The following is an 18,732-nucleotide window of genomic DNA, read 5'->3' on the forward strand; positions in this document are numbered from 1 at the left end:
GCCTTGGAGGAAACCTGACTTCACAGATTCCAAGAAGAAACAGCTTGAAAAAAGCTATTCCCCCCCCCGGGTCTTCCCTCTCCCCTTCTCCCAATATAGAAGCAAGCTAAGTGGAAGGGGCCATTGCTTGAGACAGCAGTACAGCTAGGTGACTTTTAGACCCTGAATCCAGACTCTCCACACAACACTAGATGAACAGGTGTGAACCACACAGTTAGCATTTATCTTCCCTCCACAAAGGGCAAGTGTGCATAAATGTGTATATTTAGTGAAAATAATTTCATTTTAAAGGAAATTGCTTGCAAAAAAATGTGTATTTTAAGTAAAACTGCTTAGTTCACACTAAAATGCTGATAATTTTCACGAGGACGTTTAAAATAATCATCCACATTGCAAACTGATGTGGAAATGGAGAGAAATAAACTTAAGATTGAAAGTGTAAGAAATAGAAACCAAAATTGACAGATTCACCCATCCCTACTCATAAGTAAAGTGACTCATAATTTCTTTCTCAAATGGAGATGTTTGAACAAGCCTTGAAACATTAAATCTGCTGGTTTGGGATTCTTCAGTTTCTCATTTTCCCATTTGTAAGCTTAGTTCACATTTTTGCATCAGTATGCTCTATAATATACATATTTGTAATGAAAATTTCTCAGCATTTTAGTATATATATTTGCATGCAATTTTGTCTAATATACTGCTATTTTGTATGTTATTTTTAACAATATATGTTTTTATGAACACTTTATCTGAATATCCACATATTTGTACATTTTATTTGTTGAAGAACTGAATCACAAAATTCAGAGAGGTGCAAATTTCAAAGGATAGCTGCCTTTGGTTCATGTATTCTCCCCCATCCCTCAACGAGACAAATCAGATCCAGCAATTCATACATTCCTAAGATATATATTTGCTTTTCTGGCTTAAGCTATGATGATGGATAGGATAAACATGGGAGAGATTTAACACCCATGTATAAATATAGTTGGCAAGAAGGGTTATGGGCAGATGTGTCTCCCTGTGCCTTTATTTCCAGTCCTTCACTCCTTCAGCCCTTTTCTGTATGTCCCTTGAAACTTCTTACAATATAGCCATATTTTCTAAGTGTCGTAACATTTAACTGATGGTTCACATCCATTGATGTCTGAACCATTTCACTTAGTAGTAGTAGATGAAGAAGAGTTTGGATTTGACATCCTGCTTTATCACTACCCGAAGGAGTCTCAAAGCGGCTAACATTCTCCTCTTCCCTTCGTCTCCCACAACAAACACTCTGTGAGGTGAGTGGGGCTGAGAGACTTCAAAGAAGTGTGACTAGCCCAAGGGCACCCAGCAGCTGCATGTGGAGGAGCGGAGACGCAAACCTGGTTCACCAGATTACAAGTCTACCGCTCTTAACCACTATACCACACTGGCTCTCACCTACAAAAATAGTAAAGGTGGTATCCAATGCCCTTGTTCCGTTGGCACAAGGATTTGTTTCTGCAATGGAGCTTCCCCCATCTCCTCTCCCCTTGCATGTCCTCACCCTCTCCAAGTCTGCTTCAGATGACTGGGGGAACCACTAGACCAGATTTAGAGGGGAGGAGAGGAGGCAAATGTCATTTCTGTTGTTCAAAGGAGCATCTAGGAACAATCTAACCCCTTGAGGAGCCTAGAGGAGGCTCTTCTGAATATATCATTTAATATCTGGACTCAGTTCAACTGTTGTAGCTCAGTGACTAAACCCACAAGGCAAAAAGCAGGGTGAGGAGAGCTTTGGCAGCTCCATCAGAACAAAAAGCCGCACCACACCTCCCTCCACAGAAGGGAAGAATTCAAAGCTGATGGGGCCAACTTTTGAAAACAAATGTCATCAAGCTGGCTCCTCTGTGCATATATCCAGTGCTGGCTCTAAGTCAAAGTTCCCCCACAACAGCTTGGAGGCTCTTACTTAGAACAAAAAGTGAGGTCTTTGTGAAATCCTCCTGGCAGGTCATGGTGCTTCAGAGCTGAGCCTACCGCTAGGCCAGGGATAGGGAATCCCAGGCCTGGGGGGTGAATACAGCCCTCCCTATCTCCCTATCTAGAGCTGGACAGTGTGGTGTCCTCATGGAAAGGTACAAACTTTGGTCACATCCACACTATACATTTTAAACACTTGCTGGATCATCAGCTTGTTGTGGTGAGTGGGCTTGCACATTCCTATGATCCTTGTACGGTCAAAGGGGAGGAGCTAGACAAAGAATGATCCAAGAAGTCCTCAATGGCAGAACAGGCAGATGATAACAAGTGGCATGTTACAATGGCTGTGAAGGCAGAAGAAGGCTGCAGCAGATAATAATCTACTGGTCATCGTGATACTCATGCCATCGGAATAGAGCCTCACTGCGAAGACTGCGCGTTGGTCAGCGTACACTGAACTACACACATAAAACAAATTCACACATAGACGTCTTCCAAAAACCCATCCCAAACCCAGGACTATGAAATCTGGAAGCTGCTAGTCATGAACTGCCACATGGGAAGTGGATACAGATTCAGTCATTCTGTCTCAAGACTCTTAAGGACCATCTGTTTTCAGAGTTCCCTGATAACATTGAGGAACACGAGAGCAAGCTAAAAACGTTATTGCAGCCTGTGAACAAATTATTGGATACCAAACCCAGAAACACGAGGACTGGTTTGATGAGAATGACAGTGAGATTGAACACATTATTGACAAGAAAAGGAAGGCCTTTCATATCTGGCAAAGAGATAGAAACTGTGCCACTAAGAAAAAAATGTATGCCAACGCTAAGGCTGAGGTTCAAAGGAAAACCAGAGAACTAAAGAACACCTGGTGGTAGTGGTGGGGACCTCAAGAGATTCAGTACTCATGATGCACAGAGTTTCTTTAAAGCCACAAAGACTATCTATGGGCCAATAAATCATGGCATATGCTTCCTACACTTAACAGACAGTACCACACTTCTAAAAGATAAAGAAGCTATTGCATTGCACTGGAAAGAACATTACCAGCATCAACTTAACTGCAACTCACCCATAGCTGCTGAGGTCCTCTCTCATATTCCACAAAAACAAATTAGAGATTAGTTTACAGTATCTCCAAATCTAGGAGAGTTAACCAAATGAAAAACAACAAAGCCAGCGGATCTGATGGGATACCTGCTGAAGTCTTCCAAGTGGGTGGAATTGAACTTACTCAACAGCTTCACAAGCTCATCAAAAATTTCTGGGGGACAGAGGAGATCCCAGCAGACTTTAGGGATGCCAAAATTATCAATCTCTTTTTTAAAAAGGTGATAGAATGGATTGTGGAACATATCAAGGCATCTCTTTAATTAGCTGCGGACGGCAAAATTCTTGCAAGGATCTTAGCAAACTGTCTCCTAACAATATCCAAGACTACCCTTCCTGAATCCCAAAATGGTTTTTGGCCTTCTAGGGGGACAGTGGACATGATTTTCACCACTTGACAGCTTTGACAGCTTCAAGAAAAATGCAGAGAGCAAAAACTACCCTTGTATATGGCGCTTATTAACCTGACTAAGGCCTTCAACACTATAAATTGTAACGCCATGTGGACTGCCCTTCTGAAAATTGGCTGCCCAGATAAATTTGTGAACATCTTTCAGCTCCTCCATGATAATATGACAGCAACAATTGCAGATAACAATGGCTCTCAAAGTGAACCATTCACAGTGGGATCAGGTGTTAAACAGGGTTGTGTTATCACACCAACTCTTTATTATTTTCATTGCCATGATCCTACACTTTGTCGAAGGGAAACTCCCCACCAGAGTAGAAATCATATATGAAACAGATGGAAAACTCTTTAATCTGAGTAGGCTGAAAGCAAAGATCAAGGTCATCGTAACTTCCATCATAGAGCTTCAATATGCTGGTGACAACATAGTGTTTGCACACTCAGAGGATGACCTCCAAACCATCCTAAATATCTTCGCAGAAGCTTACGAAAACCTTGGCCTATCGCTCAACATCCAAGAAAACCAAAGTGCTGCACTTTGAGGTTTAAAGACTCTCTCAAGGCAAAAAAAAAAAGTAGTATAATGACCGCTCCCCACATCAAATGGGGGGCGACATATGTGTGGTTGCGCATAGCCCCCTGAATTCCTGGGTGAGATCTGGTAGTTCAGCTGGCTGCACCCTCCCCCAGAAGGGATACCTGGGGTCTCCGCCTACCCAGTTAACCGTCCAATCCCACCTGGGGGAGGCGTTGCCAAGGGATTGGCCAGGTAAGGAAGGGACTACCCCGCCCACACAATAGAGGGTGTAGCTTACCTGAGAAGCAGCAGTCGGCTCAAAAAGGCAAAAAAAAAAAAAGTAGTATAAACACCAACAATTGGGAAACACTGGCCTGCAAGTGCATCAATTGGAGAACAGCCTTTAACAAAGGTGTCATGGACTTTGAAGACGCTTGAACTCAGGACAAAAGGGAGAAACGAGCTAAGAGGAAGGCATGTTTGGCAAACCCTCACCGTGATCAACTCCTGCCCGGAAACCTATGTCCCCACTTTGGAAGGATGTGTGGATCCAGAACTGGCCTCCACACTCATCTATGGACTCACTGTTAAGACCGTGTTCGTGGAAGACAATCTTACCCTGCTACGAGTGATCGCCAAAGAAGAAATAAGACATTTTAAACTTATTTAAAGGACATGGCTTTCTCAAATGGATCCTGGGGACTGCAGTTTGTTAAAGATCCTGGGAATTGTAACTCTCTGAGGGGTAAACTACAGTTCATAGGATTATTTGGGGGAAGCCATAACTGCTAATGTGGTATAAATGTGCTTTGAAAGGATGGTGTGGATGTGACTGATACCTCCCTAGACAAGAGCTGAGGGGGAATGAAAATTCTCCACACTGTTTGTTGGCAGGGAGATACATGTGTGGGCACATTTTGCTGAATATTCTTGGGGGAGATATGATGAAATTCTTTTCTGATAAATTTCAGCTCAGTTGCTGTCAAGATGAAACTCTATTGTTAGTTCATGTTGGTGGATGAAGGAAGTGAGAGGGGACCAGAAGGGGCCAAGCCCATGATCTCCTTTATCAATGGTCACATCCACACCATACAGTTAAAGCACATTTATACCATTTTAACAGCTCCCAGGATTCTCTGTGGGAAGCCATGTGCTTTAAATGTGTGGTGTGGATGTGACCAATATTAAAATAATAGTAAACAATATTTAAACCGGATTGATGGTTGTGTTAAAAATTTGCAGCTAGGGAAACTTGGAGGAGGCTATTTTGCTGATAATTTCCCAGAGGGAGGACTAAAATTCTCTAGCAGTTAAGAAAGAGCTAAAACAAAACAAAACAAGAGCCAGAAAATTATTCTGTGAGAAATGTTGGCTCTGCCCTACCCTAGACATTATTCTGGTGATGAGTGCTAGGAGGCAACTGCCTAACCTGCATGTACCAGAGTCTTGTGTTCGCTTTTTAAGGCTGAGTCAGTTGTGGTTAAAGAAAAACAAGTGGGGCACCGCAACAAAACATTTTGTGTGTGTTCTGGGAGCCTTTAAAGCTCTTCCTTCTCAGGGATAAGGCTGCCCAGAGTAGGATAGCATCCCCACCTGAGAAGAGGGAGTTTTGAAGGTGTGGACTGGGCCAGTAGCCAGTCACCCAACCCTGTGCCTTCACAAGCTGGTCCCATCCTTGTCCTCTAAGCTTCCTCCACTCCATCCCTCTCTATCTTGCAGCACATTCAACCAGGAACTGCTTTTGGAAGCCTTCCAAACAAGCCCTGGAGCCAATTTTATTTAATGGCAATGGATCCAGGTGTGTCAGGCACTGCTACTGCATGCATAGTTGCTTTTTAGCATTATTTATGTGTGTTGGTGGGGGGGGGGGAGAAGTCCTTTGGTTTCCCCACACACACAATATTTCTTTTTGGGCTGACTGCAAAACTCTATGCTTGACCAAGCCTGCTGATACACCCACCTCGGGGCACGAATGGCACCATTTTTGCAAAAAACAAAAACAACCATCATCAGTACTCTGGTCTGAGCATCAGAAATAGAGGAAGTTATTGTGTGTATGGTTTTGTGTGGTTGTTGTTGAATGGTATGAGGGCTCAGGGGGCAGGTATAGTAGAAGCAAGACTATCATTTTGGTTTCTTTCTGTTTGTACCCAACCTTTCCTTCAGTGAATTATGGGGTGGCTGAAACAGGGCTCTGCTCTTTTTAATCCTTGCAAAATCTACTCAAAGTTAGTAAGTGCTTAGACTGAGAGGCTACCGTACTCAAGGCCACCCAGCAAAACTATATGGTCTCCCCAGACCATGACCAGTACTAGTGGCTTCAACTATTTTAGTGTTTTCAAGATGCTGTATATCACCCTGAGTATGGCTTTAGAAAGTTGTAACTTATTATCACATAAAAATGCTAACATCTACAACATTCTGGTTTTCATGAATCTGCCCCCCACCCAGTGCTCAAGGGTACACAGTAATGGCACCTCTCTCTTTTGTCGTTAAAAAGTGTGACACTTACTGTAACAACTTCATGGTGAGTACTGGCACCTATTTTATTTTTAGAAAAAAAGCACTGTCCCCCACCCTTACGTTTTTTTGCCTATACTTGGCCAAAGCAATAGCGGTAAGTCACAAGCTGTCGTTTCAAATTTCCCAGATTACCCAAAGCTGAGTCACTCCACTGCATTGTGGGAAATATACATGGTGTCCCAACTGTCCGCTGCCGCAATGAGGGTCGGCATTTAAAATTTCTCACATTGCCCCATGATGCCTGATGCAGCGTTGCTTTAGGCACTCTAGGAAATGTAGAAAGGGGACAGAGAGCTGCCCAGTCTGGGGGGGCTCCTCAAGGCACCCACAACTGCCCAATGTTGCCTGTTACAAATGCTAAATGCTAAAAAAAATTCTACTGACCTTACATTGTACAGTATGTAGTCATTTATTCTGCATCAGTCTGTTCTACAGTAGCTACTGATGTGCATTTGCAATGTTTATTATTATTATTATTACTTATTAAATTTGTATACCACCCTTCATCTGCAGATATCTAGGCCATGGGCAGGCAAACTAAGGCCCATGGGCCATATCCAAGCCCAATTGCCTTCTGGATCCAGCCCGCGGACGGTCTGGAAATCGCCGTGTGGATCGCCAGCGCACACGTTCTTTCCCTCTCTCTCACATGGCGGCAGCGGCACCTCCTCCCTCCCTCCTCCTGGCTTCTCCCCGCCCTGCCTAGAGGAGGAAGGGGGCTGGGCTTTGTTGATGCCAGCAGCAGCAGTGCTTGAGCGGCCGCCATTTTAAGCAGCCCCTCTCTGGAGCCCTTCCGCGCACCACTCATCGTCCCACCGCCGCCGGCCCCTGCCGCTCGCAAGACACAGGTAAGCAGTCCCCCCCAAAAATATAGCCTGACCCCCCACAAGGTCTGAGGGACAGTGGATCAGCCCCCTGCTGATAAAGTTTGCTGATCCCTGATCTAGGCCGTCGGTTCACATTGTAAATCGATAATGTTGAACACAACATATAATCAGTTACATCAGTTGATCTCACAAAAATATGGTTGATCTTAATATGGAAAAGTTGCAATGGTTCAGCAATATTTGCTATCGGAGCAGACAGTGATTGGTTGGCAGGGGAAGGGAGGAAAAGTTCATTGTGCACCAGATATATGCACATTCACATGTGCTTTTTAAAACAGGCACCCCAGAATTCAAGGCCAAATAGTGGTAGTAACTCATGAACTTCCTGAAAAATAGGGAGCAAGACTAAGAAAAGGGACAGTTGGAGTAATACACATTCACCCCTTTCACCTCAACAGAAAGACTTGTGATCCAGCCTACGAAGCACTATAGTGAAGTGAAGAGAGCAAATGCAGCAGAATAGGGCTAGTAAACACCACCAGATGACTCAAGCCAGCCAGCCAAGGCACACCCTACTTATTATTGTTTTTTTTTCTTCATTTATGACTTGCTTCCTATGAAACACCTCAAAATGATTTAACAATGAAAAGCAATTTAACTATCAACAATAAAAACATATATAAAGCTATGTCATATATGAAAACAATTTCAAATCCAATATAGATACAGATTAGAATAATAATAATAATAAACCTCCACATAAAAAGGCATGTTTGAAAAGGAAGGTCTTCTATAGCTGCCAAAGAGACAATAGAGACAGCAACTCTCTGATACATTAGCAGGTAAAGGTAAAGGTAAAGGGACCCCTGACCATTAATTAGGTCCAGTTGCGGACGACTCTGGGGTTGCGGCGCTCATCTTGCTTTACTGGCTGAGGGAGCCAGTGTACAGCTTCTGGGTCATGTGGCCAGCATGACTAAGCCACTTCTGGCGAACCAGAGCAGCGCACGGAAACACCGTTTACCTTCCTGCCAGAGCGGTACCTGTTTATCTACTTGCACTGGTGTGCTTTCGAACTGCTAGTTTGGCAGGAGCAGGGACCGAGCAACGGGAGCTCACCCCGTTGCGGGGATTCGAACTGCTGACCTTCTGATCGGCAAGCCCTAGGCTCTGTGGTTTAACCCACAGCACCACCCGAGCAGGAGAGAACTCCAAAGGGTACATTCCACCACACTAAAAGCCTGGTTTCTGCATTGTATGGAACATACTTCCTTATGAGGTGGTATCTGCAGGAGACTTCTCCTGCAGAATACAGTGATCAATTGAGAGATGACCTTCTGTTTCTTTGGTTGTAAGTCACTTTGGGTTGCCCTAGTGACAATAATAATAATAATAATAATAATAATAATAATAATAATAATTGCATCTTTGTCCCAAATTATATAGGACTTTGTACACTAACCTTGAATCTCGCACCTTAAACTTTACATATGCATGCTGCTGTGTGGCTTAGCCAAACTAAAAAAACCAAACCCATATTCAGCGCCACTTATTGCAGCAGGAGGACCATTTGCACAGAGACCTGAGCCAATAAAGGAACCAAATCTGTTTACCTTGGATCTGACTCTGTGCTTGTGTCCCAAAGTGTCCAGGAGCAGTCAAAGATCCGCGGGGGTTGGGGGTGGTGGGAGTGATCCTCATTGGGTGCCGCAACCTCTCCAGCTCCCCAAAACGATCCCCATAGGTTTTGGTTTGCTCTTCAAGCTTCTGTCGATGCCCTGAAACAGTAAGGAGAGCCAACAAATACATTCAGTACAGAATCAATTGGTGCCAGCAGGCCCGTGAAAGATGAGTCTAGACTAGAGATGGAGAGCCTGTGGCTCTCAAGATGTTGCTGGACTACAGCTGCCACAATCCCTGATCACTGACCATGCTGGTTGTGGCTGATGGGAGTTGGAGTCCCAACAACATCTGGAGGGCTGCAGGTTTCCCATTCCTCATATGGAAGATGGACATTTTGTTGCAGGTCTCAGTTTATCCTGTTTATATTTACAGACATGTTGCTTATGCTAGAACAGTCTTTGCCAACAGGGAGCCCTCCAGGTATTTCGGATGACAACTCCAGCTGGCTGACAGGAATTGCAATCCATAGCATCTGGAGGGCACCAGGTTGTCAAAGACCATGCTAGAATATTCTGCGTGGCAATCAAGATAATGATTATCCTTTTTGCCCCCTGCCTCCAGGATGTGACCAATTTGGAGCACGGTGGGGGAACAAAGTGCAACCAGAAACAACATGCTACTGAATTTGCCCTCTTCGTGTCCACAAGGATGTATTAAACTATAAACGAATGCTATTTGGCATTTGGCACATCATGACATCATGACATGAACACGTTGGGTCCCCAGCCCGCTTGCCCAATAAGAAGATCTGTATCACTACATCAAACACATGAAATGTTTTCCATATGGAAGGATAGATGTGAATCTGATACTGCAGGCAGTAATAAAAAGCACGCTGGTAGTTTGGGGCGTTTTGGCGCAAGGCGGAGATGCTGAAAAATGCAGCATGGAATGCTGAAAGCGTATCTCTTAAAGGAGAGGTTGAAAGCTGCTTTTTCTGTGTTCAAACCCCCCCCCCCCCAGATGAAGCATTTGCTTCAAGAGCTTTGCAATAATAAATAAATAAAAGCAAAAAAAAATCCAAAGCATTTGGGTGCAAACCTCTTACTTGAAATGGAGGAACATGACAAAAGCTCTGGGCAGTTGGGCAAACACTGTAAATGTTGCAATCCAACATGATGCGAAAGGCACCACATTGGCTACTCCTGTGAAGATGATAGGTCTCCCAGGGTAGGGTTGCCATTTGGGCAGAAAAGAACTGACTTTCTTAAACCTCCGGGACAGTTGTGGTGTTTTCGTAAAAGCCAGAACAATGCAAAGTTAAAACCATCATACAACATACAAGCACAGTCAGCATTAAGTTATACAGCTGGTGTCCTTTATCATTTTTTTGCTTTATATATATTTTTTCTTTTCGAAAATTGCCTGGAAGCTTTGTGGAAGGGCAAAGTCTTTTAAGTTCAATCAGTCAGCCAACCAACCAACCCAAAGTGGCTGTTGCTTTCTGTGATGCACACGCCTTATAATGTCCTGTTTGACATTCTTTGCTTCCATTTTAAATGGGCAAAATTTAGCAGAGTTTATTTATCTTTCTTAGGCAGTGGAGGATCCCTGTCACTCTGACAACAAGGCCTAGATTCCCTTTTCCTCCTTCACCTTTTGCAATCAGCAGTTGCCCATTCATCCTTAACTGCTTTAGGGAAGTTTCATAATTTCTGACAAACAGCTTTAGAGGGCGGAGAGGTATGAAGTACACTATGGATGGAGACTCCTTCATGGATAACTGCCTTGTCGTGGTGAAGGGGCTTGAATAACTCAGGGAAGCTATGAGCTATGCCATGCAGGGCCACCCAAGATGGACAGGTCATAGTGGAGAGTTTAGACTAAATGTGTTCCACCTGGAGGAGGAACCGGCAAGCCACTCCAGTATCCCTGCCAAGAAAACTCCATGGACAAAGACAACAGGCATATAAAAGTTAAGACGCTGGAAGATGAGCCCCTCAGGTCGGAAGGCGTCCAACATGCTACTGAGGAAGAGCGGAGGACAAGTACAAGTAGATTCAGAGCTGATGAAGTGGCTGGGCCAAAGCCGAAAGGTCGCTCAGTTGCGGATATGCCTGGAAGCGAAAGGAAAGTCCAATGCTGTAAAGAAAAATATTGCATAGGAACCTGGAATGTAAGAACCATGAACCTTGGTAAGCTGGATGTGGTCAAAAATGAGATGGCAAGAATAAACATTGACATCCTGGGCATCAGTGAATTAAAATGGACAGGAATGGGTGAATTCAGTTCGGATGACTATCATAACTACTACTGTGGGCAGGAATCCCGTAAAAGAAATGGAGTGGCCCTCATAGTCAACAAAAGAGTGGCGAAAGCTGTACTGGGATGCAATTTCAAAAATGATAGAATGATCTCGATACGAATCCAAGGCAGACCTTTTAACATCACAGTAATCCAAGTTTATGCACCAACTACCGGTGCTGAAGAAATGGAAATTGACCAATTCTATGAAGACTTACAACACCTTATAGAAATGACACCAAAGAAGGATGTTCTTCTCATTATAGGGGATTGGAATGCTAAAGTAGGGAATCAAGAGATAAAAGGAACAACTGGCAAGTTTGGCCTTGGAGTTCAAAACAAAGCAAGGCAAAGGCTAATAGAGTTCTGTCAAGAGAACAAGCTGGTAATCACAAACACTCTTTTCCAACAACACAAGAGACGACTCTACACATGGACATCACCAGGTGGGCAGCATCGAAATCAGATTGATTATATTCTCTGCAGCCAAAGATGGAGAAGCTCTATACAGTCAGCAAAAACAAGACCTGGAGCTGACTGTGGCTCAGACCATCAGCTTCTTACAGCAAAATTCCAGCTTAAACTGAAGAAAGTAGGAAAAACCACTGGGCCAGTAAGATACAATCTAAATCAAATCCCTTATGAATACACAGTGGAAGTGAGGAACAGGTTTAAGGATTTAGATTTGGTGGATAGAGTGCCTGAAGAACTATGGATGGAGGCTCGTAACATTATACAGGAGGCAGCAACGAAAACCATCCCAATGAAAAGGAAATGCAAGAAAGCAAAGTGGCTGTCCCATGAGGCCTTACAAATAGCGGGGGAGAGAAGGCAAGCAAACTGCGAGGGAGATAGTGAAAGATACAGGAAGCTGAGTGCAGATTTCCAAAAAATAGCAAGGAGAGACAAGAGGGCCTTCTTAAATGAGCAATGCAAAGAAATAGAGGAAAACAACAGAATTGGAAAAACCAGACATCTGTTCAAGAAAATTGGAGATATGAAAGGAACATTTCGTCCAAAGATTAACATAATAAAGGACAAAAGTGGGAAGGACCTAACAGAAACAGAAGACATCAAGAAGAGGTGGCAAGAATACACAGAGGAATTATACCAGAAAGATATGGAGGTCTCGTACACCCTAGGTAGTGTGGTTGCTGACCTTGAGCCAGACACCCTGGAGAGTGAAGTCAAATGGGCTTTAGAAAGCACTGCTAATAACAAGGCCAGTGGAAGTGATGATATTCCAGCTGAATTATTTAAAATTTTAAAGGATGATGCTGTTAAGGTGCTACACTCAATATGCCAGCAAGTTTGGAAAACTCAGCAGTGGCCAGAGGACTGGAAGATCAGTCTACATCCCAACCCCAAAGAAGGGCAGTGCCAAAGAATGCTCCAACTACCGCACAATTGCACTCATTTCACACGCTAGCAAGTTTATGCTTAAAATTCTACAAGGCAGGCTTAAGCAGTATGTGGACCGAGAACTCCCAGAAGTGCAAGCTGGATTTCGAAGGGGCAGAGGAACCAGAGACCAAATTGTGAACATGTGCTGGATTATGGTGAAAGCTAGAGAGTTCCAGAAAAACATCTACTTCTGCTTCATTGACTATGCAAAAGCATTTGACAGCAAACTATGGCAAGTTCTTAAAGAAATGGGAGTGCCGGATCACCTCATTTGTCTCCTGAGAAATCTCTATGTGCGACAAGAAGCTACAGTTAGAACTGGATATGGAACAACTGATTGGTTCAAAATTGGGAAAGGAGTACGACAAGGCTGTATATTGTCTCCCTGCTTATTTAACTTATATGCAGAATTCATCATGCGAAAGGCTGGACTGGATGAATCCCAAACTGGAATTAAGATTGCCGGAAAAAATATCAACAACCTCAGATATGCTGATGACACAACCTTGATGGCAGAAAGTGAGGAGGAATTAAAGAACCTTTTAATGAGGGGGAAAGAGGAGAGTGCAAAATATGGTCTGAAGCTCAACATCAAAAAAAACTAAGATCATGGCCACTGGTCCCATCACCTCCTGGCAAATAGAAGGGGAAGAAATGGAGGCAGTGAGAGATTTTACTTTCTTGGGCTCCATGATCACTGCAGATCGTGACAGCAGTCACGAAATTAGAAGACGCCTGCTTCTTGGGAGGAAAGCAATGACAAACCTAGACAGCATCTTAAAAAGCAGAGACATTGCCCTGCCGACAAAGGTCCGTATAGTTAAAGCTATGGTTTTCCCAGTAGTAATGTATGGAAGTGAGAGCTTGACCATAAAGAAGACTGATCGCCGAAGAATTGATGCTTTTGAATTATGGTGATGGAGGAGACTCTTGGGAGTCCCATGGACTGCAAAAAGATCAAACTTATCCATCCTTAAACAAATCAGCCCTGAGTGCTCACTCAGGTCCTGAAGTTGAGGCTCCAGTACTTTGGCCACTTCATGAGAAGAGAAGACTCCCTAGAAAAGACCCTGATGTTGGGAAAGATGGAGGGCACAAGGAGAAGGGGACTACAGAGGATGAGATGGTTGGACAGTGTTCTCGAAGCAACCAGCATGAGTTTGGCCAAACTGCAGGAGGCAGTGAAAAATAGGCGTGCCTGGCGGGCTCTGGTCCATGGGGTCACGAAGAGTTGGACACGACTGAACAACAAACATGGATGGAGAATCTTTGTACGTTGTTGGGTAGAGGTTCTTCATAACTCAAGTGGCAGAGTGCTTGTCACTCACAGTTGCTGCTTGGAAAGAGTGCCATGCTGCTGCTACTGTTAACTCCTCTCTGGCCTCTTCTCCTCTGCTGCCTTCAGCATTCCTGGGCTTCCCTTTGTTGCCTCCAGTTGCCACAGCAGGGGAAGTGGAGTGGGGCCCCAACCATTTTTTGTTTTGCCTCAAGCAGCAAAATGTCTTGGGCTGGTCCCGATATGCTTGATGTGAACATTTCTTACACCATTGGTCACACTGAGCCATTCCTTTGGTTCCCTCTTGCTTACTTAAGATACTGACCCTATTGACTTTTCCTGCCCTTGAAGCAAAGAAAAAAGTGTGTCAAGGCCCCAGCCTCAGTCACTGGCTTGTATATTTTGTCCAAAGATTTACACCAACTCCCTAAAGCAGCAAGTGGGAAAGCATATTCAGCAATTAAGAAGGATAGAAGGGTCTTTGGCCACTTGATGAATGGGCCAACTGTGAAGAGAAAATAATTATCATTATCCTCAGTCTGTCTGTCTCTCTGTCTGCCTCTCTCTTTTGATGTGTTGGCTGAAGTCCAGTTGTTTGGAGTGAGGAGATGTGCCATGTTTACTCGCTTTCCCCTCTTTTAAGTCATGGGAGAGCTCCCACAATTTGATCCCAACTCTACGGCTCAAACTAGATATGATGGTGGTAGTCATACTGGTTAGTTCGTAGGAATGCAGGAAGCCGTCTCATACCAAGTCAGACAATTGTCTATCGAGTTCAATATTGTCAACACTAACTGGCAGCAACTCTTTAGTGTTTCAGACAAGCCAGTTCGGTTCGGAGTTGACAAGAACTGAACTTAAGACCTTCTGCATGCAATGTGTGTGCTTTATCACTAATGGACAGTTCCCCTCCTTCAATCAGACCTGCCGTCAGCATCTGGGAAGGTTGGGCAAATGCTGGGATTGATAGAGAGGGATCTAGAAGGAAAGGAAGATGGTGGGTGGCTGCAGCTTTTGTCAGTGTTTTGCTTTGCAACATACCACACCACCCTGTAGAAATGAGGAAAAGGGACCCCTGTCTGCTGCCTGGTGACCAGCTGCAATCAATAATTTAATGATTCCAACAAAAACAGAAAATAAAGTAGAAATTGCTGCAGTTCATGTGTTCATCTGTGGCCAAGAATCATTTCAGTGAATACCATTGGTGTTCGTCTATATTGTTGCTGGGTTGTTTTTTTTTAATGCCACACATTATAACTAATGTTTTTTGATGTTTCCCTTACATTGAAATGAAACGTAAGTTATGTAAATTACATAGTTATGTAAGTTACGTTAAATAGCGGACAGGGAGACAATAAAGTATTTGGTAGAACCTGAACTGCAGCAGAATGCAAACAGTGTTGACTGTGAAAAATAGAAGTCGGACCGGAAATTGCTACTTTATTAGACTATTAATTATTAACAATAATAGTAAGTACTGTTAATAGAAGAAAAAGGAAGCATTTTCACTTAATGTTGTTTCCCTTTATAACAGAGGCTGTTAACTTCCATATTCTGGGGTGTGGAGCTCTATTATTCAAATAGGAATATAGGAATATATTTTGTTACACAAACTGATTTCCTCATGGCTAGTTAAGTTCCATAATATGGTAGCCACGCCTCTAGCAGAAAAAGACCTCTCAGTTGTGAATACAACCTCATGCATGCCCAAGAGACCACATACAAAACCACAAAACAGAGATGGAACATTACAGCATGGAAGCCTCTCATCGCCTGTAACTTTTGGAAAGTAATTTTCTTTTCTGTCAGCAAAACTTCTCAACAGGATTTGATTAACATTGTGTAGGCTTGGCACAGGGAACAGTTATTGGCTTGAGAAGTGGTGGTAGAAATCCATCCTTGCAGGCTGCCAGTTAACCTTCCCTGAGGAAGTTACACTTTCCCGATATGAAGATTTGGCTATTAGAAACGGAGGACTTGTGGCTCACTAAATGGAAATGGCCTTGATTGGTTATTTGAATACTGATGTGCATGGGGTGAATATGCTGAGAGATAAGCATTAATGAGTAATGTTAATTACTTGACATGCATGTATCAACAACAGCCCCACGCTGCCTCTTCAAAGATGTGATCATGCATTGCAGATGTGGCAATCGTAGACTCTGACACTCGTTCTCAACCGGGAGAATCACAAATAAATTAGGGATGGGAAGGGCCTATATTGAAACAAAGCTTTGTGTCATGTGCTGATCTGCAGGTCTATCTGATGTAGCTGGCAAGATTCAGTGCCTTGGCTGAGTCCTTCTTTCACTTCAGTTGTTTTCAGTGGATTACTCCTGATTTTACACAGTGATAAGATTCCCTGCCCTGCTACATCTGCCACACCTGGGATGAGTCTGAGAGAGCAGCTTGCATTGCTCTCTGCAGCTGCTGCAGCTGGAAGCAGGAAGTGGCCAACTTTTCAACTAACCCTTGTAACTAAACCTTTTAACAGCAGCTTGATCTGTGGATATGCAATGACATCATTTATATCCATTTATATCCATTTATATCCATCCCATCAAGCATAGCCTCTAATGGCACAAAGCATAGCCAAGCCATTTTTTCCCTGGTCAGTGGGCATCCCAGCTGACAAATGGCTTCAGCTAAGAGCAACTGGACTCTGGGCGAGTTTACACATGTGCGATTTTATAAGCACTGGTTGGTTGCAGAACTGCATAGCAAAAATCAGGTGAGTGTGTTTCAGTTTGTATATTGTTTTGGAAAGTGGAAATTGGATAGATTGGGCTTTAAATATGTACTAAATCAAATTTCTCCTCCATCCCCAGTCACTACTGTAATCCTGCAGTAGGCCTAAACAAGCCGTGAAAAAGTGTCAAGGACAAGCAGTAGGCAGATGTCAGCGGTGATTCAGAAATCAGGAAGCAGTGCCAGGAAAAGTAGTGCAATTAGGTAATTTTAGACTCTGGAATCTGGACTGCATGGTTTTACACTTCTACACTTTATTGTTTCGGACAACAGTTCCCATCATCACTGACCACTGGCCATCCTGGCTGCATGCAGCTGATGAGAGTTGGAGTCTAAAACATCTGGAGAGCACCAGGTTGGTGAAGGCTAATTTAAACAATGGTAAAGTATCAAAATTTAAAACTAGACAAATTCTAGCTTGGAATCTGACCATTAAATGGGAAAGGAAGAAGAGTGCAAGGGATGCTTCAAGACCAGCTCCAGCTGGGCTGTCTCCTGCTTGGCACCCACAGAACCAACTAACAGCAGCTGATGCTGGCTCCTACTGTAGCAGGACTTGTTGTTTTGTTTTCTGAGCATGTGCTTCTTTGGTGTTGTTAGCAACTTTGGCGACTTATTTAATAGATTTATATCCCACTTTTCAACTAAGTTTTTTTTTTTAAGTGTTTGGATGTTTGGGAAGCATTGCCCTCTGAATTGGCTTTAGACTCCCTTTAGGGAGAAGAGAAGGCTCCCTAGAAAAGACCCTGATGTTGGGAAAGATGGAGGGCACAAGGAGAAGGGGACGACAGAGGATGAGATGGTTGGGCAGTGTTCTCGAAGCTACTAGCATGAGTTTGGCCAAACTGCGAGAGGCAGTGAAGGATAGGCGTGCCTGGCGTGCTCTGGTCCATGGGGTCACGAAGAGTCGGACACGTCTGAACAACAACAACAACAACAACAACATCCATCATGTGAAAGCAAACATAAAGTAAGCTACTTTCTTCAGAACTATTGCTCAGTGCAGATACGTGTAATGTGAATGTAAGCAGAGTGAACTGATCAATTGATTAAAACCAAGGGAACCAATTAACTGAGATTTCCATAAGCGTGCAGTAGTGACCTAATCATTCCTAGACACGTTTCCACACAGCATCAGTCAAAGCGTTTGCTTTTAGGCAGTCCTACATGTGCCGAGTGGGCTCCAGGTTAAAAGCTGAGAAACTGGGAGATAGTAAACAGGGAAAGAGATGTATAGGAAGCTGCATGCAAGCTATACCTGATGAAATTTCATTTTCTGAACTGTTATAAAATGTGGAGGGAGCCCTGTCCTCCTTTGCACCTGACCATCCTACAGAAAATTGGTTGGTGAAGTTTTTTACTGGGGTGGCATTTAAGCATGCCAGTGTGCCAAAACGGCCACAAGGCTATCACCTACAGTGATGTAGACCTGTGTATGGGTGTTGCTCTATGCATACGCAGCTGGAAAAGAACCATTTGGAAACAGGCATCTGTCTGATAAACAATGTAAGACTGCCCAGGCTCAAAACATGGCAACCTGGATCCTGTTGCTCAGAGACCCCCCAATAGCAATCGACTTGAGAAGCAGAAAGGCAGGGAGCCTGTAGGTGGCACTATAAGACAAAATACAACTCATGTGAGATATCAAATACATAAAAATAATGGCAATTAGAAATATTGGGCTCAGTCAAAAGATGATCCTCATGGCAAGGGGACCTTGCAAGGGATTGTGGATGTTGCTAGGGAGGTGCCTAAATTTGCACTGCTCTGCTCCTGGCCTTACTTTGACATGCTAGGAGTGCATTCTATGGATTGGTTATTTGTTCCCTGCACAGTGGGATTCAATATGGGATTAGGTGAGGTGATAGGCATGTAGAACAATTATTCCCCAAGTCCAAAGTCACAAGTGGGATTCAAATGCATTCCAGAAAATTAGGCTTGTGCAATTAAAGTGGATTAAAGCACTCTGTCGCCCTGGCTCAATAAATCTACTTTTTAAAATGGCTTTTGAAGATAGGAAAGTAACAGAGAAATT

At 43.6% G+C, this 18,732-nt stretch overlaps 1 protein-coding gene across 3 annotated transcripts in view; it reads right to left on the bottom strand.

Moving 5' to 3' along the window:
* Positions 1-18,732, bottom strand: part of RUNX3 (RUNX family transcription factor 3) — a 149,940-nt gene that overhangs the window by 9,524 nt on the left and 121,684 nt on the right. For all 3 annotated transcript variants that reach the window (XM_033157786.1, XM_033157784.1, XM_033157785.1), the window contains exon 7: positions 8,956-9,120. In XM_033157786.1, coding sequence (XP_033013677.1) covers positions 8,956-9,120 — 165 coding nt within the window. The remainder of the gene's footprint in view (positions 1-8,955; positions 9,121-18,732) is intronic.

This window comes from Lacerta agilis, chromosome 8, assembly GCF_009819535.1.
Source record: "Lacerta agilis isolate rLacAgi1 chromosome 8, rLacAgi1.pri, whole genome shotgun sequence".
Taxonomy (NCBI): Eukaryota; Metazoa; Chordata; class Lepidosauria; order Squamata; family Lacertidae; genus Lacerta; species Lacerta agilis.